General features: G+C 36.8%; 1 protein-coding gene across 26 annotated transcripts in view; it reads right to left on the bottom strand.

Annotated features, from left to right (window-relative positions):
- The window catches only part of DST (dystonin), a 462173-nt gene that overhangs the window by 10403 nt on the left and 425870 nt on the right, over positions 1 to 25900 (bottom strand). For 21 of the 26 annotated variants that reach the window (XM_020287134.2, XM_076003259.1, XM_076003267.1 and 18 more), the window contains 13 exons: positions 22836 to 22955; positions 20161 to 20330; positions 18361 to 18520; positions 14698 to 14892; positions 14010 to 14138; positions 10360 to 10503; positions 9483 to 9671; positions 7488 to 7617; positions 3652 to 3815; positions 2693 to 2855; positions 1770 to 1924; positions 1521 to 1595; positions 582 to 599 (listed from right to left, as the gene is read on the bottom strand). In XM_020287134.2, the coding sequence (XP_020142723.2) occupies positions 582 to 599; positions 1521 to 1595; positions 1770 to 1924; positions 2693 to 2855; positions 3652 to 3815; positions 7488 to 7617; positions 9483 to 9671; positions 10360 to 10503; positions 14010 to 14138; positions 14698 to 14892; positions 18361 to 18520; positions 20161 to 20330; positions 22836 to 22955 (1812 nt within the window). The remainder of the gene's footprint in view (positions 1 to 581; positions 600 to 1520; positions 1596 to 1769; positions 1925 to 2692; positions 2856 to 3651; positions 3816 to 7487; positions 7618 to 9482; positions 9672 to 10359; positions 10504 to 14009; positions 14139 to 14697; positions 14893 to 18360; positions 18521 to 20160; positions 20331 to 22835; positions 22956 to 25900) is intronic. The other 5 variants (XM_076003262.1, XM_076003265.1, XM_076003268.1 and 2 more) reach the window with 1 other exon arrangement.

Genomic DNA, 25900 nt, shown 5'->3' with positions numbered 1-25900 from the left:
AAAACCTGCAGGGTTAACACTTCTACTTAGAGGATGCAAAAGCCCTAAATCAATGATTTAGAACGAGTGGAAAATAGTTGCTGTGGAGAGAACGAGTTACTCATGGCTGAGTGCCAAGGAGATGTCCCAGTACTCTGTCTTCCTGTATAACTGCCGGATGCTGGTCATCCTCTGCTACCTGTACACCATAAGTCCTGAATAGTCAAACACCCATGAGGCTACACAGAGATGTGTGGAGGAATCAACTTTGTATTCCAATGAGTATTTGCGTAACATCTATGCTAACAGTGTTACTCAAAAATGGGAATTGAAAATTGCATTTGAAACATGGTAGCCAAGCTACCATTCATTATCTGGTTTGCTTAAAAGTAATCTCCTCCTTTGAGACACAAGGCAAAAAGGAATCCTGGATCAAGGACCCTTTATAGCGTTTACAGAGACACCACGCCAACCAACAACGTAGTAGCTAGGGAGACAGCATGGGGAAGATTGGCCATGGCAAGCTTTAATGACTATGAATTAAAGTTAAAAAAAAAAAAAAAGTCATCAGGAACTTGAGAATACATTCCACTGGTTTATACCTGATTTCCCAGGAAGAACTGATAAAACAAAAATGAAAAATGGAAGAAAGACACAATTAGTTCAACAGGAAACTTCCTATATGACTCTAGAACATACACACACACATATTCACACTCTGGGCTTCTGGATGTAGTATCTAGTTTAGAGATGTGCAAGCACCCAGTTGTCCCAATTTCCAACCAAATAATCAGAAAATTTTCTCTATGGATTTTTTTTTTTTGAAAATCGTAGGATTTTCAAAATTTAAGTTAAAAATTTGAATATATAGATGAATATTTTTCAATACAGAAGCATACAAATATAAAAATGAATAATGTTGCATTTACAAGTAACACACTGTATTAGGGAAACTCAGCACATATCCTGTCTAGCTACTACAGATACGAGATGTTCCGAAAAAGAGGAAAAAAAAATAGGGGAGAGTGGTGAAGTCACACTGTTCTTCTGTTTTGAAGAGGTTGAACTAAGTTAATTGAGATTTTGAATAAGAACAAAAATTACTACTGCACAAGTAGAATAAACATTGCCTCTTTGTCATATTTATAAAAATGAGTCAAGATTTTTAACTCTATGTTCCGGTTTAGAAGAGCTTTGTTGTTAGAAATCTGAAAACTTACCTCTAAATCATAATAAAATATATTATGAAGTAATATGAAACAACCTAAATACATGAGATTTGAGTGTTTTCTTGTAAATAGTTTTCTTCTTCAAAGTAATGTACATGTTGTAAATGTCAAAGATATATATCCTAATGTACAAAATGCAGGCTACCTTTATATAATTTAAAATGATAAAAGCTGGGAGGAACATATACCATTAAATTTTGATATAAGGTAAAATAAATAATGAGGATTCCTGGAAAATAATGCAGATCAAATTGTATACAAATTTCAATCTGTATGCTTTAAAGGAACGACAAAGTTATTTTGAAAACTTACCCTGTACTTGTTATCACCAATCTGTTCAACTTGAAATCGTTTTGCACATTTACACTTAGCTACCTGCCTTGTCACCTGCCAAAAACAATGATGAAATATTCACTTTAATGTTAATATTACATAGTGGAATCCTTAAAACTTTGACACAACAACTAAAGTGGAAATAAACAAAATGGTTGCATGAACTGTGCATGATATCCTGGCAGAACACACTATTATTGTCATAGGCAGTGGAAAGCTAATGAGTACCTCATCTTCGATTTTGTCAGCATCCGTGATAGGTTTATACGCATCTTTATTTGGGTGAAGAGCTGCTACAAATTCATAATAGTCAATATATCCATCACCATCTCTGTCAAAGATGTCTGCAACTGCACTCATCTCCAGGCGACTGGTTGGAAACTCTAAAATTTTCAAAACAAGAGTAAGTAGTCTAACTTGTTCATTCTGCCTCAAGACATTCTTGACAGCACACTTTAATCTTGGTGTGGCTGGTTAAATTATCAGGGTGATCGAATATGTTAAAATCCTCTCTAAAAAACTGAATGGTAGCTATACATGTGATCCAAATTTATCTGTAATTACTATTTGGGTGACTCATATGAAAATGTTGCTTTTACAGGTTGAAAACCGTTCAGTATCAGCAATTTTATATGGCTCAACTACTACTGATAGAATAATTAATATGAAATCTACTTTAAGAATGATGCCTAGTAATAGCTGTCAGGAAAATCACATACAAAAATCACTGAACAATCAAACAAGAAGATGACCAATATCTTAAGGGTTTTTATAGAGTTCTGATTTCCTATTAATGACAATGTTAGATCAGAATGTGAATTAGAATGACAAAGAAAAGGGCTTGCATTTATTGACTTCCAATTACATGCTAGGCAACACAAAAACTAAAGAATCATATATAATTGACTTTACTACTAATGAGGACACTGTCACTGTAGTGAAGGAACATGTCTGTGGTTGCACAATTAGTAAGTGTGCCTGACTCCAGAGCCATTAATTTTACCAAAGACACTTTGGGTGGTGGCTTCCTCACCAACTTTCAAGACAACACTGTATTAGTAACACAAATAAAATTGTGGCCCCACAATTTTAAACTATGCTTATTTTCTTTAAAAACTACATCAGTTACAGTCACCTCTCTTGGGACTTACTTGAAGAAAGAATTCCATCAATAAACTCCTGTCGTGTGATTTTCCCATCCTGGTCTTTATCAATTCTCCTGAAGAAGTCCATCACTCGAGATTTCTTGTGATTCATCCACCGCATGTATTTTTTGCGCCAGATATCAAAATCGAAGTTAGCAAACTCCCTCAGCTAGAAAGGAGAGAGGGTATTTGGGTTAATTCTGTGCTCAAATTATATCTTGTACTATATGAATAAAATTCTTTAAATGACTTTCAAGGTAATACATGCATCTTTCCCATTTCAAAATAAAAGGTATGATCTTGCAAAGGGGACTCAGAAACAGTTTTTCTTTAAAATTTGTTACATTACCATCACTGATTTTTCTTTGCAAATAAAACTCCTAAAAACTTAAGCTGAAAATTTCTGATTAATGCCCGTCACAAAGGCAGTCTGCCCCAAAGTACTGCCACTAGTCACACTCCCTGGAAGTAGCAGGGGCCCAGCTCAATAGCACTCACCCAAGCCCTCGCTCTCTCCCCAGCTCTGTACTATTAGCCTCTCTTAGCTCCCTAGACTTCTAAAAATTTCCCAAAATTTTGGAATCTACAATTATGAATCTTAGGTCATAAGATACATATAATTAAAAGATCTGAATTATAAATGATTATATTTACCAGGTAGTACCACCAGCAAACATTATGCCAAGTTAGATCTTTTCTTAAGGAATCAGTTTCTAATTATTAAAATATAATCGTTTTTTACCTTATTGATTCCCTAAATCCAAATCCCATACATTAGTTTTCCACAAAACCGTATATATACTTGTGGTATTCATTTTAGCAGTAAGACATGCACTCAGATAGCAAGAGTTTGCTTATCCACTATCAGAAAAGTCTTATTTAAAAAAAAAATCAAGATTTTGGCAATGTGTTATGGTGAATGAGAATAAATGACAATATAGTGATGAGTATATAAGTTTCCTAACCTCCTCTAGCCTGTCCAAGGCATCATTGAGCTTTCTTCTTCTTTCCAATGCGAGGAGCCAGACTTGCTGCCATTTGCTCACCAATAAGTTTACCCTGGGATTCTTGGTTTCGATTTGTGTCTGTGATCCAGAGGGATATAGGCTTGATGCTGGGAAGCGTTTTCCTGTTAAAATATAACTTTAGTTAGGATGGCTGTTTCCAAGGTTCTGAAATGTGTTAAGGTTTGACCTTGTTTGTTCCTGGCTAAGACTGAATCAACTTAATTATTGAGTATTACAAGTAAAAATATCCTAATTTAGATGATGCATAATGTCAATGTCCAAATATCTTTTACTGGGCAGAATCAATATTGTTAGAATGTCTACATTACCCAAAATGATCTACAGATTCAATGCAATCCCTATTAAAATACCAACATCATTTTTTGTAGATCTAGAAAAAATAATTCTACACTTTGTATGGAACCAGAGAAGACCCTTTATAGCCAAAGCAACCTTAAGCAGAAAGAACAAATTGGGAGGCATCAATTTACCAGACTTCAAGCTATACTACAAGGCTATAATAACTAAAATAGCATGGTACTGACAAAAGAACAGAGACATAAATCAATGGAACAGAACTGAGAACCCAGATATAAAACCACCCTCATTTAGTCATCTGATCTTTGACAAAGTAGGCCAGATGCGGTGGCTCATGCCTGTAATCCTAGCACTCTGAGAGGCCAAGGCGGGTTGGTTTGCCCAAGGTCAGGAGTTTGAGACCAGACTGAGCAATAGTGAGACCGCATCTCTACTAAAAACAGAAAGAAATTAATTGGCCAACTATATAGAAAAAATTAGCTGGGCATAATGGCACATGCCTGTAGTCCCAGTTACTCAGGAGACTGAGGCAGAAGGATTGCTTGAGTCTAGGAGTTTGAGGTTGCTGTGAGCTAGGCTGACACCACAGCACTCTAGCCCAAGCAACAGCGTGAGACTCTGTCTCAAACAAAACAAAACAAAACAAAACAAACAACACCATGATCTTTGACAAAGCAGAGAAAAACATACACTGGGGAAAAGAATCCCTATTCAATAAATGGTGCTGGGGAAATTGGATAGCCACATTTAGAATGCTGAAGCAGGATCTGCATCTTTCACCTCTCACGAAAATCAACTCCTGATGGATAACAGACTTAAATCTAAGGCATGAAAACGTAAATATTTTAGAAGAAAATGTTGTAAAACTCTTACACACATCGGCCTAGGCAAAGAATTTATGTAAGAAGACCCCAAAGGCAATCACAGCCACAACAAAAACAAATAAATGGGATCTGATCAATTAAAAAAGCTTCTGCCCAGCCAAGGAAAGTACATTAAAACAAATAGACAACCTACAGAATGGGAGAAAATATTTACATTACTATACATCTGATTAGGGGCTAATAACTAGAATCTATATAGAACTCAGGAAAATCAGCAAGAAAAAAAAATCAAACAACCCCATTAAAAAGTAGGCAAAGGATAGGAACAAAAACTTTTCAAAACAAGACAGACTAATGGCCAAGGAACATGAAAAAATTCTCAACATTTCTAATCATCAGGGAAATGCAAATCAAAACCACAATGAGATATCACTTAACTCCACTGAGAATGGCTTTTATCAAAAAGTCCCAAAACAACAAATGTTGATGTGGATGCCACGAGATAGGAACACTCATACACTGCTGGTGGGACTGCAAACTAGTACAACCTCTATGGAAAGTAATATGGAGATATCTCAAAGAACTAAAAGTAGAACTACCATTTGATCCAGCAATCCCATTACTGAGTATCTACCCAAAGGAAAAAAAGACATTCTATAAAAAAGACATCTGTATTCAAACATTTATAACAGCCCAATTCACACCTGCAAAGATGTAGAAGCAACCCCAGTGCCCATCAATACATGAGTGAATTAATAAAATGTGGTATATGTATACCATGGAGTACTACTCAGCCATAAAAATACTGGCGGACTACCTATTGTATTATTCTGGATGGACCTGGAGCCCATTCTTCTAAGTGAAGTATCACAAGAATGGAATTCACCATTACAATTAGTTGGTACTAATTGATCAACACTAATGTGCACACATGGAAAGTAACATTTATACGGTGTTGGGCAGGTGGTAGGGGTGAGGAGGGGATGGATAAATTCACAGCTAACGGATGTGGTGCACCCCACCTGGGGGATGGGCACACTTGTACCTCTGACTAGGCAGTGCAAAGGCAATTTATGTAACCAAAGCATTTGTACCCCTATAATACTCTTAAAATAAAAAGAAAAGAAAACAAACAAACAAAAAACAAATCTGCTTTACTTATTAAGGATCACACACTGTTCATTAATTTAGGGACATATATCTTGACAGGGTCATTTAAATATTCAAAAGCTCTCTCAATAAATGTATGCTTAAAACCCCTTCCAGCTTAAAATTCATTGACATTTCAATGACAATGAAGCATGCTGTGATCTTCCTCTTTGTTAAGGCAAGATAAAATAAATCTCCCAGGGCATTGAGACAGAGCTTAGAGTCATTTACAACAAACCCAGCTGCTCTTCTTAGAGAATAAGGCGGAAACCGAGAGCAGGTGAGGGCAAGAGACCCTGGGCAGTGATTAGAGTCAGAGCAGGATGCTTTACAAATCCCAATTAAATATGAGAGTGCAGGTATAGGAGCCCAGCGTTTGCTCAAGTCAATTTTCCACTGAGATTGCACGTTTCCTGTGCATAGTCTCCTACCCAAGTTTCCTGCCTTACTAAAGTTTTCTGCCACTTTCTGGCTGTTTTTCACAAGTTTCTATAACTTTACAATTATTTCAATACATTTTCCTCATCTCACTAAATGGTTAAACGTGGGCCAGAAAAATTTACTGTCCTAAGGTCACAATAGAATATTAAGTGGCCAAGGTGGGATTTCTATCAATAACTAATATTTATTGAACATTTAACCTATAAGCATGCCTGTAAGTATGTTAAGTACTTCATAAGCATTTAGTCATTTAATTCTCAGTGCAGCCCAGGGAGGTTTTATAATTACTCTCTTTTACAGATGAGGAAACTGACGTTCAGAGAAAGCTTCAGTAATTTGTCCAAAGTTATGTTTCCCAGTTGGTAAGTGGTGGAGACAGCCAAGGAGTCTGACTCTAGGGTTCTTAACCAGTTTGTTACTTTGTCTCCTGGTGCAATACAGTAATTACAACAGCTCTGACATCACTCCTTTTTTAATTAAAAGAAAAATTAAGAAATATGCAAAACATATGATATAAATTGTGCTTCTTTTAAATCTTCTCTAAGCTATTATTGTTTCTAATGTTATTTCATTAGATTAACGTAGCCCAGAAAGTAAATAGAGCTGAACTCACATGAACATGGATAAAATCTATCAGGCTGCTGGTCACTAATGAACAATTAGGTCATGAACTTTATACAAGTCATGGTCATTTTTGGTTATGTTCAGCTTTAACATTATTAATATTTATATAATAAAAGAAAAATGTCAAAGGGAGTGATTTCTGTTCTTGCTGAGGATTTTTCCAATTTCTTCTAGCTAATCTGAAAGATACACTTCAAACAAATAAAGCTAAATACAGAAACCTATACACCTATCTTTTTCTTTATTTTTAAACAAGTTGTTACAATACTTGAGCCTATGCATTCTTTCGAGAACATCTTTTATGATAGAGCACTCACGTAGAATCACTGCTCTATCGTTTTGAGAATCAAACAATAACTCAAAAACTCAAAATAAAAGAAAACTATCTTCCTTGTTTAACCATCTACATTGGAAAGAAAGAAACTGGCCACGGCTTACTTCCTGCTCGTCCCTTATCCAATACTGGAATGTGGGATTGTAATGAGGAAGGATCAGCTGCTCTCCTCTTGTATGTCTTGGTGACTTTATCAACATCAGGCTGTTTTCTGGTCATTTCTTCCATGAAGGTCTGAAATGAAAAAAAAAAAAAAAATGATGTCAATTAAATAAAAGTATACCAGAGAACACCATCTTTTAAAATGAATTAAAAACAAAAAGATAAAAGAACTGTGCTATTATTTCTAACGGAGAATAAATCATCTTTAGGGGAAAAAAATCTAAACCATTACCATACGCAGCACTTACTAACTTTTAAGTATAACAAATGCAAAATGTTATGGCTGGTAAAGACAGTAAATTTAAAGTAAAACAAATAATTTGTTTTAGTTTGAAGACCACACATGGGAGCAGTCATGTGAAGGAAATAACCTGTGTACCAATGAAGATTAGCTTCCAAGCCCTTCGAGAAGAATCCTTAAGTTAGCATTTCTTGGCAAAGGAACTAGTTAGCGGGAGTGTTCCCTGGGCCTTTTCTGTAGCACATTTCACCTAAATATTTGAAATACGTAGGATGGCTTTGATATACAGTGACATAATGCATTCACATTAAATGTGCATATATCAAAATACTCATAAATAAGATATTCCAAGCATGGTAAAAGTTATTTAGGTTAAAGTTTACTACAGTTATATTTAAAAAGTTTGACTCTCTTCCCATTGCTTATCTTGTCTCCTTAGGCTTATTATTATTGTTGTTGTTGCCTAGGTATCCCTACATCCCTACATAGAATTTATAGCAAAGGCAAAAGGACAGGCAGAAACTGTGAAAGTGATGGGAAAAAGGAGAGGCAGACAGAGTGCAAAGTGAAAGAATGTATTTCTGGAATATTTGTCACACTGGAGAACTCAGACCACTTCAATACTTCTGATCACGAGGAACATGACATGAGACTCTTAGGGCTATTACAGTGATATCTTAGACTTTTATTAAAATATGAAAACTGCAATGTGAATGGCTTAACTGACTGAGCTGACACTTATTGTTTCTGTTTGTAAATGAGCACTAAACAAACTAATAAGCAATCACAAAAATCAGAATGAGGGTGACGCCCATCATTTGAGTTTAAACAAGTAGGATAGGGCTGGGCGTCGTGGCTCACGCCTGTAATCCTAGCACTCTGGGAGGCCAAGGCGAGAGTATCGCTCAAGGTAAGGAGTTCGAAACCAGCCTGAGCAAGATCGAGACCCCGTCTCTACTAAAAATAGAAAGAAATTAATTGGCCAACTAAAAATATATAGAAAAAATTAGCCGGGCATGGTGGCGCATGCCTATAGTCCCAGCTACTCGGGAGGTTGAGGCAGAAAGAATGCTTGAGCCCAGGGGGTTGCTGTGAGCTAGGCTGATGCCATGGCACTCTAGCCCAGGCAACAGAGTGAGACTCTGTCTCAAAAAACCCCCCAAAAAACAAACAAACAAAAAACAAGTAGGATATACAGGGGAAGTAATTTTTCTCAGAAAGAAAGGTGATGTGTTTCCTTTTACATATGATGGATTTGGAGTACTGGTGGTCATGTTGGGAAGCAGATGAAAGTGCAAACACTGAGCAATAAAACAAGGTGCCAGTTGAGACCATGAGGGTGGGTGAGATCACAAAAAGCGGGAGCCCAGTGAGAGGAGTAGAGAGCTGGGGATAAAATGTAAGCGGTGAGGGCAGCTGACATGTAGAAGGTAAGAGGCAGGCCAGGTGCCAATGTGAGAGAGTAACACATGACTATTAACTTCACTGGGGACAAAGAAGAAGGTCACAGAGGGTTACTGTGAAGATAGGTTTTAGGACAGCTGTAGAATTTAAAATCTAGTTGTAAGGAGCTGAGGAGTATATTTGAAGAAGTGAAAATAACAAGCACAAAGCAATGTTTTGAGAAGTAGAATACTGAAAGAAAGAAAATCTCTGAGATGATGGCTAACAGGGGTTAGGATTATATTTATTTTACCTGGTGTTCTGCAATGAGGGCTTTCACCTCCTCGATCTCCTGGGGGATGACTTCTTTATCCTTATCGGTAAGTGTAGTTTCAGCCCATTGCAACCAAGCTAGCAAAGCCTCCAACAATTCCTGTTTAGCAATGAGCCCAGCCAGGGCACTTGCCAATCTCTGCTGATGTTGTTTTGCCCAGGCAAGCACCTGTCAGAGAAGCAGAAATTTCTCTGAATTTCTCCAACTTACGTAAATAATTGCATTGATATAAAATAAATAAATTTTAAATATAAATTAGGATCATCCTCAGCTAGACCCATATAATGCTTCTAGTCTTCCCAGATCCCCTTAGTGGCAGGATATAAGACCCTCTCTCTGATGTTCATCACCTGTAGAATTTAAAGATGTGTGTCCATCACCCAGGCTTCCCTTTGCTTTCTAATTTAAAATTGAATGTACATCTTCTGAAGGATCAAGTATGCTTCCTCCATGTAGCAGCAGAGTAAAAATTTAAAACGCTAAGATTTTAACTAGAGAATTAATTTGCTTTGTGTATACCAATTCACTCCACAAGTATATACTGCTCTGAAACACTGTTCAACTGCTGGATTATTTAACAGACAAAATGTGGAAGTGGGACAAAATGTTATACAGTGAACCAAATATTTGCCTTTCAACATTCCATAGACAGAGCTATAAAATTCCTTTAACTTTTTAAAGAAAAGTGCATTCCAGAGGCTGGTAATGCATGTAATAAGGGTATTTTAAAGAACACTGTCTATGTAGAGGTCTCATTTTCCCATTGTCGTTAAGTGCATCTCAATTGCGGAAATTTCCCACACTCCCCGACTCTCAAAGCTATTGCTCCTCTGAAGATCATCTGAGACATACTGACCTCCTCAAACCTGGCCCGGATGATGGTTATCCAGTGTTTGATGGTGGTGATGGAATCAGGGTGGCAGATAGCCAAAACAGCGTCTCCCATACTGGTGGCTTTATTCAGCTCAGCTCTTTTTTCTTCCAGTTTCTTCATGAATTCCTACAGCAGAGACAAAGACTTCAATTAGCTGTTGCTACTGGCTGAAAACAAGACGCTGGTGATGTTCGTTTGACTGTCAGAGTTAAACAAATAAACAAGAACTTCAACTGGTTTCTTCACAGTGGAAATCATCCACTAATGGGGGAGGAAACGAGGATAAAATAGAAAATGTAATACTTTCTATTACATATTTCAAAATACAAGTACAGTTGTCCCTTGGTATCCATGGGAGATTGGTTCTAGGACCCCAGTAGATGCTAAAATCCACAGATGCTCAAGTCCCTTACATATAATGGCATTTTATTTGCATATAACCTGTGCACATCCTCCTGTATATTTTAAATCATCTCTAGAGTACTAATAATACCTCATATAATTTAAATGCTATGTAAACAGTTGTTATACTGTATTGTTTAGGGTATAATGGCAAGAAAAAAAGTCTGGGCATGTTTAGTACAGATGTAATCATCCATTTTTTTTTAAATTAATAATACTTTCCACGCAAGGTTGGTTTAATCCACAGATGCGGCAGAAGGTCAACTGTACAGGATGGTATCTCACGCTTTAAAAATCATTATACAAAAAAAAAAAAAAAAAGAAATCAAAACCTTCCTAAATTTAGACCATAGTATGATGATGTTACTAAAGGACAGTAGGATTGGGAGAGACAGCCTTGCCAGGGATAGAAACAACATTGATCGCAAAAAAGTTCTAACAAATAAGGTGGTTAGTATTTAAAATAGCATTAATTGTGCCAGGAAAGATAGGAATATGTACAACTAAAGTACCAAGAAGAGAGAAGGCTGGGTAAGGAACTGTAAGTGTTTAGGGGTATGGGAGAGAGGGCCCCAAGGGTCTAGACAGGGAAGACTCAGGGGGAGGCTGAAGGGAGTGGGCCTGACAGAAGGCTAGCTATGAGAGAATCATCCCTTTTTTAAAAAGCCATTAAGAACCGCTCTCCTCTGCACTGGGGGTTTTGGCACTTCTAGCCAGTCTCCGTGGGCGAGCAGGATGAAAAAATCCTTGAACAAAGATCATCCTCGAACAAAGATCAAGGATGGTCTTACGAATAACCTTTTTACAAATGTCTCACATACATAATTATACTTTGTATCTTCAGAACCATCCATAGATACATGGATCATGGAACTCCAAAAGTATAGTTAAAAAATGGGGACCTGTGCCCTAAAAAATGTGACATGCTTTCTCATCTGCAGACACCCCAATCTATCTGGACCCCTGCACTAAGAGAGATGACTCGATCACACTGACAGTGATAACCAGAGACTACAGACATAGATGATACCCTTACTACTCCTGCCACGTGAACAGGGTGTTCATTTTAAAATGTGTTTTCCTATAATACATAGTGACCTTGTGTTTTTAACCTCTGAGAAGCAGCTCTGTTATACACCTCCTACTCTAGCATTTTGCTATGTTATAATTGTTTACACACATGTCTACTAGACTTTAAGGACCACGAGATTAAAAGATGGTGTCATTCATTTTTCCACTTCCAATAATTGGTTCAAAAGAATTCTGTGATTGATTGAATAAATGCTTTTTAGCCCTTTTATTTACGAATGTTTACTATCATGGAGTCAAGGTTCAGTGAACAATATACTTTTATAACACCACCTACTTTTTCAGTATCACAACCTACTTTTAACAATATTTTAATTTTCCCCTATACAGACCCTCTTGAATGAAAGAATTAAAAAAATCCACTTTATGAGGAAGAGAAAAATGTACAATAATCTAAGAGCTGTGTTTCCCCAGAGAACAGCTGATCATGTACTTTCAATCACTTCTACACCTAGAAGAACCAAGGGTCATGCCCAGAATTTGGTAGCCTAGACTCTGAACTTCCCATTCTCATTCTGTGCTCTTCCAATCTAGTCTGAATGTTCCCATAGTGTTTTGTACTCATGTGGGAAAGCTGGGTCATACTGAGAAGTCTCTAGTCCTGGTGCTAAGAAATTAAGCTAAATATTCTGTTTTTCTTCAGTTGGTGAATGATGAATGTGTGAAGGGAAGCACAGGAAATGGAAAAGAATGAATAACGTGACTACAAAATATTATTGCCAAGAAGCACTTCATAAAAATGCAGGTAATTTTATGCTATTTGAAAATATTTAAAAATAATCTGTTGTAAAAACGGCTACCCCTGCTCTGAGTACTTGCCTCCCGAGGGTTTCCTGGTCCTGCTGTTAACGGTGGGCATACCACGAATACATTCCTTTCTGTAGGGTGTTAGATATGCACTATGGGCTTCAAGGAACATTCGGCAGATACTTATTGCTACTCTGAGACCCAAACCCAAGTATATTAGTGGAACTGAATGCCGGCTGATGGTCATCCCACAGTAATATAACGTAAACTAGATTTTCAAAATATTAAGCTGAATTAAAAATTTACAATAAATTTGATGCTACTGTCCTATTCTTATATTCTAGCTTGAAATTTAAATGGCATATATAGCATTTCATTCCTCTGGATAATGCTCCATAAGCTTATAACACTGTTTTAATGACAAGGCAATATTTCATTGCTATGGGTTAGGCCCTCCACCTCTGAGAGAGGGTATTAATTAAAGTAAAAAGTCTACAGATGATGTAATCCATACTGCACTGGAATGAATGATATATTTTCCAACTTGACCTTGAAAGGTAGGGTTATTTAGTGGTGTTAAAAAGATCCTTTAAGTTAATAGAAAATGCTGACATCAACACCACATTGAGTGTTACCATTTCAAATTCCTGACTTTTTGAGTCAAAGGTTAGAAAACATCTGTTAAGAGCTATCTGGATCACTCTCTTCAGGGTTTTGCCGAGTTCCATGCATTGCCACAGGAAAGATCTTGACTTGAAAACTCAATGGCCAGATTTTTACTTGGTTAATTATTCAACAATATATCTACTGATGGAATTCATTTTTTAAATTTATAATTTATATTACAGGTTACTTCTAAAAAGAATTTTAAAAGTTTCTGATTAAAAACAGAAGCAGCAGAGGCTTAAAAATAAAATTTAAATATGAGTTATTAAATTGCTTGTCTTGCTTACAAAGGTCAAAAATTATTAATTTACCATTCTACTGGTATAATTTTATAAATGCCAAGTGTTCATTAAGAAAGTTTCATTTTTTTTTTTTGAAATCCACATCAAAGTGCAACGAAATTGACCAGTTTTGGTCAGAAGTCAAATAACCCCCTAGAAAAATCTACATGCTTCCTAGAGATAGGAAAAAGAGCGACTAATTTTAGAATAACCACTTTCTCTAAAAAGAATGCATAAAAAGATAGCTACACAAGTGTGTGGGCAGGTGCATGGGGACACATATATGCAAACAAGAAGGAGAGAGCTAAATTAGCAAATGTACTAGACGTTTAATTACTTCCCAGAAGGGAAATATTTATGCAGTTGATATTTGTAATCATGAGCCTATTTTCCCTACTTTGTTTGACTTTCTCATTTTGTTTTCCTTGGCATTTATATATTACTCACTTTGTGCTGATCAATGAGAGTCCGGAGAGCATCCTCGTCGTCAGGGAGAACGCCATGGAAACGCAGGGTTTGCTCCGCCTCGGCCAGCCACTCCAGGAGCGCGTGTACCACCGAGTGAAATTCCTCTGCCTGTCAGTTCACACACACACACACACACACACACACACACACACACACACACACACACACACACCCCAAACAAGATTCCCAAATATGCCCGTTAGCAACATTTGCAGAACTGCACAGTAGGTTCTTCCCCTCAATGAATAAAAATGCCTTAAATTTAAATTAAGTCGATGCATTATTACTCTCATTAAAAAAATAAAGATATAAGCATTTGACACATGTAAGAAAACATCTCATACATCAAAAAAGGCCTACAGGAAGAATCATTCCCCATTTTAACAGCTTGATTTTAGATGAATGGCAGCCCATCCTACTTTCAAGCTGAAAATTTACTCACCCAGCCCTTTTATGTGAAGATTAGAAAATCTCCCTCTGTGAGTAATTTAAATTCTTGAGGGAAGGCAGGGGGGGAGGATGAAGGCAGTTATGCTAGTAGAATTTCCTTTTCCATGACCATCCTGGTTGAGAACCGAGGAGCCTCATAGTTCTTTACTAGAGTAGCCCTTGCTGAGATTTCCATGCTTTCCCCATCACACCCAGCCTTCATTTACGTGGCTGTTACCTGACGCAGGGCTGCCTCTAGCCGTGTCTGCTTGGATATAGAAAGTGCACACACGGTCTCCCAGCGTGTGCTCAGTTCCTGCATCTGGACCTTGACCCAGGAGGAGTCGTCCCGACTGCCTTCTATGAGCTCCCGGGCCGAGCGCTTCAGCGCCTGCACGCTGCTGGTCCTCTTCCCCAGCTCTTTCTGGAAGGCCTAAGAAGATCACATTTTTTAAAACAATTAGTTTTTAGTTACAAAACTAAAACAGCAAAACATACTGCTTGAAACAGGTATGTGTATATGACATCATATGCAGACATCACAGACTTAAGAGTTTCATGACTGTATTTTGGGCAGAATCTTCAGAAGATAAGAAATGACACACTGCTCCTATCTGAGCACTGTTAAGGACGCAGTCTTGTGTACATCTGTTTAGTCGTGTAACATCCTCAAGAGGGAACCAGATACAATTACTTTGTTTATTTATTTATTTATTGAAATAGGGTCTTGTGCTGTCACCTGGGCTAGAGTGCAGTGGCATCATCATAGCTCACAGCAACCTCAAACTCCTAGGCTCAAGCCATCCTCCTGCCTCAGCCTCCCTACCGTGTTTCCCCGAAAATAAGGCAGGGTCTTATATTTACTTTTCCTCAAGAAGACACCCTAGGGCTTATTTACAGGGGATGTGTTGTTTTCCCCTCAAAGCCTCAGCTTGCAGCACACACAGGATGGCCAGGACCTGACAGGGGGAGCCGACCTTGTTGGTGGGGCTGCCCACACCTTTCTGGTCACCTCTGGGATAGTCGCTGTCATGATGGGGCAGATGAGAAGGGCTGCTCATCTTCTTTACCGCTCCGCGGCAAAATGCATGGGCTGTGCAGATGCGCTGCGTAGCCACGCCCATCACTAGGTCTTATTTTCGGAGTAGGGCTTATATTAAGCAAATGCTTAGAACTCCTGCAAGGGCTTATTTTATGGGTAGGTCTTACTTTTAGGGAAACACGGTAGTAGCTGGGACTACATGCCCCACCACACTTGGCTAATTTTCCTATTTTTGGTAGAGATAGGGTCTCGCTCTTGCTCAGGCTGGTCTGAACTCCTGGGCTCAAGTGATCCTCCCACCTCAGCCTCTCAAAGTGCTAGGATTACAGGTGTGAGACACTGTGCCCAGCTTGATTACCTTCTTTTATCAATGACACATTGGATTTAAATAATGGCAGCCAGCCTTCTTTCCTTCAACTCCATTTTAAAAACATGCATCAAGTTCTTTTTTTCCTATGGCATCCTAAGCCTTCTCAAATCACGAATGGGAGTGCCAAGTGCATGCTGGCTACCACGCTATTGTAAGAGACAAAGCTAAGAGATTACCAGAGGACAAGGCAATCCTGGTGTCCGCCATGGGGGTTATGGCATTATGTACAGGGAATCCCACAGGGACTTGGCATATGGTGCTTTCATTCTATGATATGCCTTGGTCTTTCACAACATTCTAGGTACTTTTTTTTGTTTTGTTTTTTGTTCTTTTTTCCTTCAACATGTCACTATACTAGGTACTAACTTATAATGTCAAATGTAGAGGCTTAAATTCTTATCAGTCATCTCAGAGGAAAAGCTTTTTACAGTTTCCTCTCCCTCCCCCCTGTCTAATTTTGATGAAATTTTGATATGCCAGGAGTTAAACTGGCTACTTTTGGCCACAGACTTAATCTAAGAAGTGAGCCCAGGGTTCTTCATTTTTGATCCAAGAGTCCATATATGCAACTAGATATTTCAAATAACCAACATTCTGTCTACAATGAAATTAACTTATTTTTAAAAAATCATGACAAACTAATATACTATCATTTGGCCATATCTATATGCTTCTATTCTGATACTCATATCATTCACAAATGTGAGCCCACCACAAAAGGGATAAATTCTTTGACTGATTTTACTCTAACAGTGTTAAATAAGATGTACCTGCAGATAGACAGACTCAAACACACACATATACACTAATACATATGTACATACACAAAAACACATGTGTAGAAAGTACAGTATGTTAATATTCCATTTATGATTGGACTAGTCCAATAGATCTAAGGAGACTCTCCATTATACTTTTTATACTTGAACTTGAGTCTTCCAATTGTATTACTAATGCTAAATGAGTAATTCACTCTTGATGACCTTCAATATATAAAAAATCTGGCAAGTGTCTCAGGCAGTAAATATTTAGACAGTGAGCTTACAAAAATGGTATTTATGTGAAAAGTAACATTACACTATTCATTACTCATTGAATGAATGCCAAGGAAACAGCAAAGTTTGTATTAATCATGCACAAAACATTTGTTTCAATATACACAAAGCGATGTAATTTTTAAAGTTTTTAATTTTTGTAGGTCTGATCAATGTTCTTTATTTATTCTTTTATCTCCTGTTAATATTTAAGTTTAACACACTCTTAATGGGTATGACAGAATAGAAACAGAAAAGGGAAAATAAATATGCAAAAGGACCAACTATTTTCAAAAGAACAGGTAAGATCAAACAGCATAATCGGTATAAGGAGAATATTTTTAAATGAAATAAATTCTCTGAACTCAAAAATTATAAAGTAGAGAGGAAATACAGCATGAATTCAAAAGCAGAGTGCTGTAAGATATTTATAAATAAAGTCAACTCTGATACAACCATTCTACATTGGTTCTGTACTTGTTTCCAAGGTTAAGTTGTTTTATATCATTAGATCATAATTTAGAACCTCACACTTAGTGGGACACCTTGAATATTATTACCTTTGATTTGCATGACTGTTTAACATACATATCAGGAGACTGCAAGGAAATAAATTTTTCTGATGTAAATAATAATCAAATCTCTCGTAGCACATGCTGCTGACTCATAAACAGCTATGAAGGGCAAGGTTAAAACAGTTTTATTTTGTTCTTTTGTTTTGTTTTTTTGAAAAGCAACTGGTCATGACCTCTCCATGGATCATGTCACAAATCTACCCACTCATGCAATGACTTAGTGTCAGGTCACTGAATGAATGATTTTAAATCTTATTACATAATTGTTTAAATGAAAAACCAAAGACAGTAAAAAAATCATGACACATGTTTTAAAGTACCATAGGATGAAATCGCTTTCCAAGTTCTAAAAATGTTTTAGAACTGGTACTTAACACATTAACTGCCATGTGAGTTGTATTTACCTCATACTAGTTTTGGGCCCAGGGACTCATGAAGCATATGTAACTACAGTTGGTTGGTGACAATCTTCCTTCTTGATGTTCTTATTGTTACAATTAATATTGACAATTTAATCGCATTTAACACACACACACAAAAATAAAAAATAACACAAGTTTTCGTAAATTAGAAAGGATTATTTTGTTTTTGAAGTGTGTATACTATTTTTATAATAAACCACCGTAGCCCCAAGGAAAATTTTTTTTCTAGTGTGGCAATGTGTTAAAAACAAAAATATGTCACTGATACTAAAGTGATTTTCCTCCATCAGTTTTAAAGTTGGCATCCTGATGCTGCTCAAATGAACACACAGTTCAACAATAAAGACTATTACATAGTATAATATACAGTCTCTTGATTTTAAAAGTGGTTTATATTTCCTTTCATACTCAGAATAATCACACAAGAGGATAAAATAAAATGTCCCAGATAACAATACCTTGTGATTATCGATCAGATTCATCACTAAATCAATGTCTCCATGGACAGGCTGGTCTTCCGCCAGCTGGGGTTCAACTCTATACAGCCAATCAATGAGGGCCTGCAGGGCGTCAGTAAATTGTCCAGAAAATAATAGGGCTTCCTCTAACTTGTTTTGTCTGGGGAACAAAAGGTGGAAAAATTGATCTGAGCAACAAAAAAGCCATCCTTATATACCCGAACATCTGAAATTCATTAATGAAGTTGTGTGGTAATCAAGACCACCACCACATTGATACTTATTGCTGTTTCTTTGCTTTCTTTAGTAAATATCAAAACTTTTTCTCAAATTTTCTTTTTTATTCCTTAAATACATGGCATCTGTTCCAGGAAAATTCCCTTATCACCACCTTTGGAAATCACTGACACCTAATAAGTTCCTTCATAAAAATAGACCTTTTTAATTTTTAAAATATTTTTTTTCAAATTTATTTTAAATTATCAGTTGACTTTCTCTGGTGTACAGTTCTATGAATTTTAACACTTGTATAGATTCATGTAATCATCCCCACAATCAAGATACAGAATAGCTCCACCATTGCAGAAATCAACTTCATGCTCTCTCTCTCTCTTTTTTTTTTTTGAGATAGAGTCTCCCTTTGTTGCCCAGGCTAGAGTGAGTGCTGTGGTGTCAGCCTAGCTCACAGCAACCTCAAACTCCTGGGCTCAAGCAATCCTTCTGCCTCAGCATCCTGAGTAGCTGGGACTACAGGCATGCGCCACCATGCCCGGCTAATTTTTTCAATACATATTAGTTGGCCAATTAATTTCTTTCTATTTATAGTAGAGACGGGGTCTTGCTCTTGCTCAAGCTGGTTTCGAACTCCTGACCTCGAGCAATCTGCCCGCCTCGGCCTCCCAGAGTGCTAGGATTATAGACATGAGCCACTATGCCCGGCCCATGCTCTCTCTTTATAGTCACATCTTCCCCCATCTCAAACCCTTGTCATTCACTGAACTGTTTGCTGAGACTGTAATTTTTTATCTTTTCAAAAATGCCATCAATGAAATCATTTATATAATATTGTAAAAAGTATGTTTTTATTCGTACTAGAGAAGTCAAGATCTAGAACTGAACATAATATTCTACTTAATTTTGATGCTGACAAAAATAATTAAGACGAAGGATTAATGAAAATTTGAAAGCAATTTACAAGACATTTGAACTCTTATACTACCATTGTACTTACTTAAATACTCAAAATTTGTGAAATAAGTCTTGGGTTTTCACAGTTGAGCAATGTGAAAAAGGGTGCTCAGAAAGGGGTAGATGGAGGTTGGAAGGGAATGTTGGAGCCAGATTAGTAGTATCTTGCACAACACATAAAGAAGCCTTTATTTTATTTCATGCCCAGTAGTAAGTCCCTAAAGGGTATGAAGAATGGTAGTGACAAGATCCAATTTACATTTTTAAAAACCATCCTCGCGATCATATAGAAATTAAGTTAAAGGAGGGATGAAAGTGGACCTGGGAAGACCAGTCAGAAACAGTTGGTGTAGTCAGGTGTGAGAGGGCAGAGGCTTAGGAGAATTGATACCACTTTTGATAGTAATGAATAGTTAAAGATAAAAAATAATGAACAGCTAAGCCTTCTCAATGCAAGTGCTGTGTGAATCGGGTTATTTAGGATAAGCAGAAGCTCCCCGGTCAAAAGGATGTGTTTCAGGTTCCTAAAACGTCCTTGCAAAACACCACTACTATATATTACGAAGAGGTCTACAAAGTGACCAACATGCTGTAAAGAATATTTTTTTTTACCTTTCCACAGATTTTCCACATATGGTATCCCATTTGTCTCTGAGCTCACTCAGCATGTCATCTAGTTTCAGGTTGTCATCAGCCAGGGAGGTTTTCTCCTTCAGAGAACGTCCAGTTCTGTTGGTGGTGTCGTAGACAGAATGCTTGGCTCCGAGTGATTTCTGAAACTCCTACGCATTTAACAACAACAACAGAAAATAATGTGCTTTTTTACTTGGGACTAATAAAATAGTGAAACACGTTAAAAGAGGCATTGTTAATAAATGGAGATTAATTATAGATGGTCCCCGACTTATAAGGGTTTGACTTAAGATATTTTGACTTTAAGGTGGTATGAAAGCATAGACATTTATTCAATAAAAACAGTACTTCAGTATAGTAGTCAATAAACTACATGAGATATTCAATACTTTATTACAAAAATAGGGTTTGCGTTAGATGATTTTGCCCTAGTGTTGGCTAATGTGAATGTTCTGAGCACATTTAAGGTAGGTGAGGCTAAACTATGATGTTCATTAGATTAGGTGTATTAAATGCATTTTTGACTTATGATATTTTCAATTTATGACGAGCTTATCATGACACAAACCCACCATAAGTACAGCAGCATCTGCAAACTCTTTCTATGCAACTTAATTATAAGCTTTTATAGAGCAAAGAACATTGCCTTTGTAGGCCTCTCATTATCATCTTAACTCCTAGTAGGTGTTTATAAATATTTAACAGAAATAACAGAAGAAATGAGACAATTGCTATTGAATAAACAACCTCCGAGATGAAAAGAAAGAAAGGTCAACTTAATGGGCAGCTTACAGTCTCATAAAATACCCTGGAAACGCTAACACAAACCTGATTCTGAAACCTGATAGCACATCAGAATCATCCCAGATACTAAAATGCTATGCAAGTGTATAATTTTCTAAAATAATCTCAATGTTACAATTACCTAGTAAGTTTTATTTGTTTTAGAGAGATGAGGTCTTGCTATGTTGCCTAGGCTGGATTCCAACTCCTGGGCTCAAGGGATCCTCCCACCTCACCCTCCTGAGTAGCTGGGACTATAGGCTTTTATTGTCTCTAAAAGCTACACACTTTGAATGTTTTAATATGAAGAAATTATTTATCTTGCCTTGTAATAGGAGCCATTTGCATCTGGAATTTTTTTTTTTTTTTTTTTTTTTTTTCCCTGTTTAAGAAGTTTGATGGAATTTTTTAAGTAATACATACAATTACAATATCATATTATTTCTACAGATTGTTATCTTTAAATATTTTTTTCATGTCATTCTAAATAGAATATTAGCTATTAAGAGTCATGGCATTGACACAGATTTTCTTCACACAGCAGATACACAATAAATGTGATATCTGAATACAGGACAGATTAATGCTTTTTAAAGACAGTGGCACTCAAATGATGAATAGAAAATTGGCTTAATGAACTACCTTGAATATGTATCTCAGAGAAATGGAGACTTTCGCAACAGGTCGCAGGAAAAATAGCGTAGACTCTAACAGGGTAGATATTGTTCACGTATTGTTATTTCTGGGATTCTCTAATATGAAATGTATCTTTGTAAGACTACATGATACAACATCTGCGTTCAAGTTCAAATAAGGCATTCTATTTTGAGAAGGCTCTCATTTTTCCACCAGAGGGAAAGGACACGAGGTGCTGCTCATTGTCACTGTGCTTCCAACATTGGATGTGGCAGCTCACAGACATAGGGTGCCAGCAGAACGAGCCACTGACTGGCCCTCATCTGGCCAAAGAACAGATGCTCAAAATATGTTTCCTCCCATCATCCTCCCATCATGACCTCCTGAGGTCAGACCCACTGAAGGAACCAAGCAACCTGCGTGAAGATGACCGCTAGGATTTCCTGACAATGATAAATTTTACATTGACCCAATTTTTCCAGCCTTTAAAAATTATCATGTTTCAAGCACCACTTTATATGCAGATGCCTAAAATTATAAAACTATTTGCAGGAAGCACTCTCTTTTGACCCACATCCTCGCCCTGATGGCTGGTTGTCACTTCACAGAAGAATTTTAGAAAGACCCAAATTCAAAGGAGTTGGGGAAGAGGGAGGGAATGCTCTTTTAATGCCATGTAAAAGGTAGAAAATATAAAAAAGCAATGTTTCAACATGTTTTTCCAGTCTATACAAAGAAGTCACTGACTATATGTCTTTGAAGTTGGGGTGGAATTTTATACACACACAAATAAAATACCAATTTAGGTATGGGCAACCAATTTTTACCACTCCACTGTTTAAAAGAATCTGTATGCAAAATCTATATTAGTTTTTACTATAGAATTACCTTCAAGATGGCATTTGGTCAGTGAAAGTATAAGACAGTTGTCATGAAAAATTGAAATGGCAATGTTCAAACTACTACAAATTCTTTACATGTTTTAGATTGTAGAGGACTTCCAGTTTTAATTTTGTATGTTTTCCTTTTAACAATTAACACTAGAATCATGCGTGAAATGGTCACTGGTGAGTAAAGACATTATTGCAACCTGACCAATATGAAGGGCAACTGCCCTTTAAATTTAATAAAGGTTCACATTGGACAGTCTTTTTTATTCCACATAATCAAGTAAGAATGTTAAAGTGAGCTTAAAATACATAATGAGATAATATTTTTAAAAATTATAGTCTCACCTTATGTTGTGCAAGTTGTGTTTTTATTTTGTCTGGATCATTGGCAATTTCCAGTTCAGAATCCAAAGACTTTTCTGACTCTTCTAGCCACTCCATAAGTTTACTCCAAGCTTCATGGAACTGTAAAGGAAATTCACATCTTTGTACAAAAAATTTTCAAGCATATAATATTTGAAATCTAGTATATTTTTATAACATAGATTAATACTAATTGCTAATTCAAAATTTCTGCTGAAGAAGAAAAAAGTAAAGCTTTCATCAGCAAATTATAAAATGTCTTGATAATGCTCAGTATTTTATAGTTGTGCCCCATGGTCAGTTTGTTATAACTCATTTAACACATCATCTCTAGCAAAAAATAGAAATGAGCCTAGAAACAGTAAAGTAGCTCCAGGGAGAACTTTCTTTCTTTCCTTCCTTCCTTTTTGCTCAATAGTTAACATAAACTCTCAGAACATGTTTTATCTTTTCTATTTTTTATTTTTGATCCACTGCTGGCTCTTGACAAATCTGGGTTTACTTCTAAAGTGTTTAATTCCTATATTAACAAAGAGGAATGCAAAGGAAGAGGTGGAAGTATAAAGCTTGTAAATTGGTTATTAAAAGCAGCAAGAACAACAGGGGGCCATTTCATTCCTGTATAATACAAAGATATTTCAACATCTTTATTGCTGCTGTCAAAATCCTCACATTAATGCTTATGCTTCACATTGGTTTTATATGTATGAGCACCTACAATACCTGAGTTCTAACAAAATATAATTCTCTTTGGCATCTAGTGCCTTGTAAATATTCTGGTATTATGTATAGTTGATTTCAGTCACAGTTTCTTTTCTGTTTATCAGAAAGAACCAGCGGGTACCATTTTTAGATACAATTGTGAAACCGCTTATAAATTATTTCTCACAATAAACTTAAGTGAACAGATACATAACAAAAACTTAAGTAATCAAAATAAAACCTGTTGTGTACCAAAGCACATTAATAATGAAACAAAAAGGCTTCTAACAATAAGAGCAAATGAAGGACATAGAATCACAAAGCTTCAAGAGCTCACTAGAGATCATCTCATTATAAACCTGCTCACCCTGCTCATCCCTGTCATACGCTAATCAATTTAAACATAAAAAAAATAAAGGCCAGAATAAGCGCATGAACTGCCAAAGTCAGAGAACTACGATCAATATCTGAGCCCCAAACTGAGATATTAGAATAAGAAAAAATAAAGAAACAGCTAGGCAAAGGGTTAGGTAGCTTGACTTCAAATAATATATATATAGGCTGTAATGGCTAGATGGTAAGTTCAATGACATAAATGCACAGGTTCTAAGGCTGGTACTACTTTCAAAACTATTTTTAAGCTATATAAATAGGGGAAGTGATATAAATTTGCACTGAAAACAGCAGAAAATATTTATAAAGTTAATTAAACAAAATGAGAAAATAAAATGGATTAAATGGAGAAAGGAGGAAGAGAGTAAGCAACTGGCTACTGGTATCCAAGAAACCTTTATAAATTAGATGTTCACAACTCAAGAAATGCCTATACTACAGATGGCACTGTGCCACATAATGTGGAGAGAAAAATGTCAGGCTCAGAATAAACACTGGGTTAAAGAAACATTAGAGACTAATTCTGTCCCATAGACTCACTCATAACATTGCACATTTCAAACCTCCCACTCAATAAAAGATATATGGCATGTAATCCTATAATGACACAATTTGTCATTTATAAGGCATTTAAAAATTTATACTGATAGGCCGGGCGCTGTGGCTCACGCCTGTAATCCTAGCTCTTGGGAGGCCGAAGCGGGCGGATTGCTCAAGGTCAGGAGTTCAAAACCAGCCTGAGCGAGACCCCGTCTCTACTATAAATAGAAAGAAATTAATTGGCCAACTGATATATATATATAAAAAATTAGCCGGGCATGGTGGCGCATGCCTGTAGTCCCAGCTACCCGGGAGGCTGAGGCAGAAGGATCACTCGAGCCCAGGAGTTTGAGGTTGCTGTGAGCTAGGCTGACGCCACGGCACTCACTCTAGCCCGGGCAACAAAGTGAGACTCTGTCTCAAAAAAAAAAAAAAATTTATACTGATAGATTTAAACATCGAAACACTTAACTCTCATGACAGCTTTTTGCATCACTCAACTGTGCCTAGCTCCACCAAACAGTGGGGTACAACACCAAGGCTAGAAAAATGCAGCTGAATGGGGCAAAAAGAGTAATTATAAAATCCTGCTGCAATATGGCACTAAGTTTCTAGTGAAAAATCAAAGATATTTAAAAAGAAGATATACACCAAGCAAGGTAGGTCCATCTCTCTCTTCCATGGAGTACAGAGAAACACACAGATACATAATTTTACCTCTCTTCTGTGTTTAGTCTAGAACAGAATGTTATTACCAGGTAAAGGGAATAAGGAAGTTCCTTGTGAGATTCCTGAAATTCACTAGATTTAATTTAAAAAGCGGCCCCCACCAAAGATTCAAATGATTAATTTCAAAGTGAGATGGAGTTGTATCAAAATACAGAGAGGAAATAAAGGTTTGTCAACACGAGAGGTGGGCAGTGCCAACCAACTCAGACACAAAATATGGCCTTTCAGAAAGCTGTCTAGAAGGCTCCATGTCTGGTTCTCAGTTCTGATAGTTCATGAAGAAAGTTTGGATTAGGAACTAAACAAAAAGCAGCAAGTCAATAAAGAATGATGCCTCACTCAGTATGAGAGTGGAGGTTGAAAGGACAAAGGAAAAATAAACAAACTCAATAACAAAAACTTTGAGCTATTTTTGGGGGGCCTTAATGATAATGGCCTGTCTATGAAGTCAAGCTATAATTAGTCTTTTCAAAAATTAGCCCCCAGGGTCTGAAGTTGCTGCCAGGTCAAAAAGTGATGTCAGCATCTACTTAGGCCACAGCCCTTTTAGGAAATAAACACATTGGCTCTACGCCATAATTGTTACACCTAACACAACCTGTAGTACAAGTACTTCACAATTATAACATTTATTTCAACAGCTAGATATGAGTTATTGACAAGTCCAAAGAATTTTTATATAG

Source organism: Microcebus murinus, chromosome 5, assembly GCF_040939455.1.
Source record: "Microcebus murinus isolate Inina chromosome 5, M.murinus_Inina_mat1.0, whole genome shotgun sequence".
NCBI lineage: Eukaryota > Metazoa > Chordata > Mammalia > Primates > Cheirogaleidae > Microcebus > Microcebus murinus.
The sequence above is the reverse complement of the archived record's forward strand: the minus strand, read 5'-3'. Positions and strand labels throughout refer to the sequence as shown.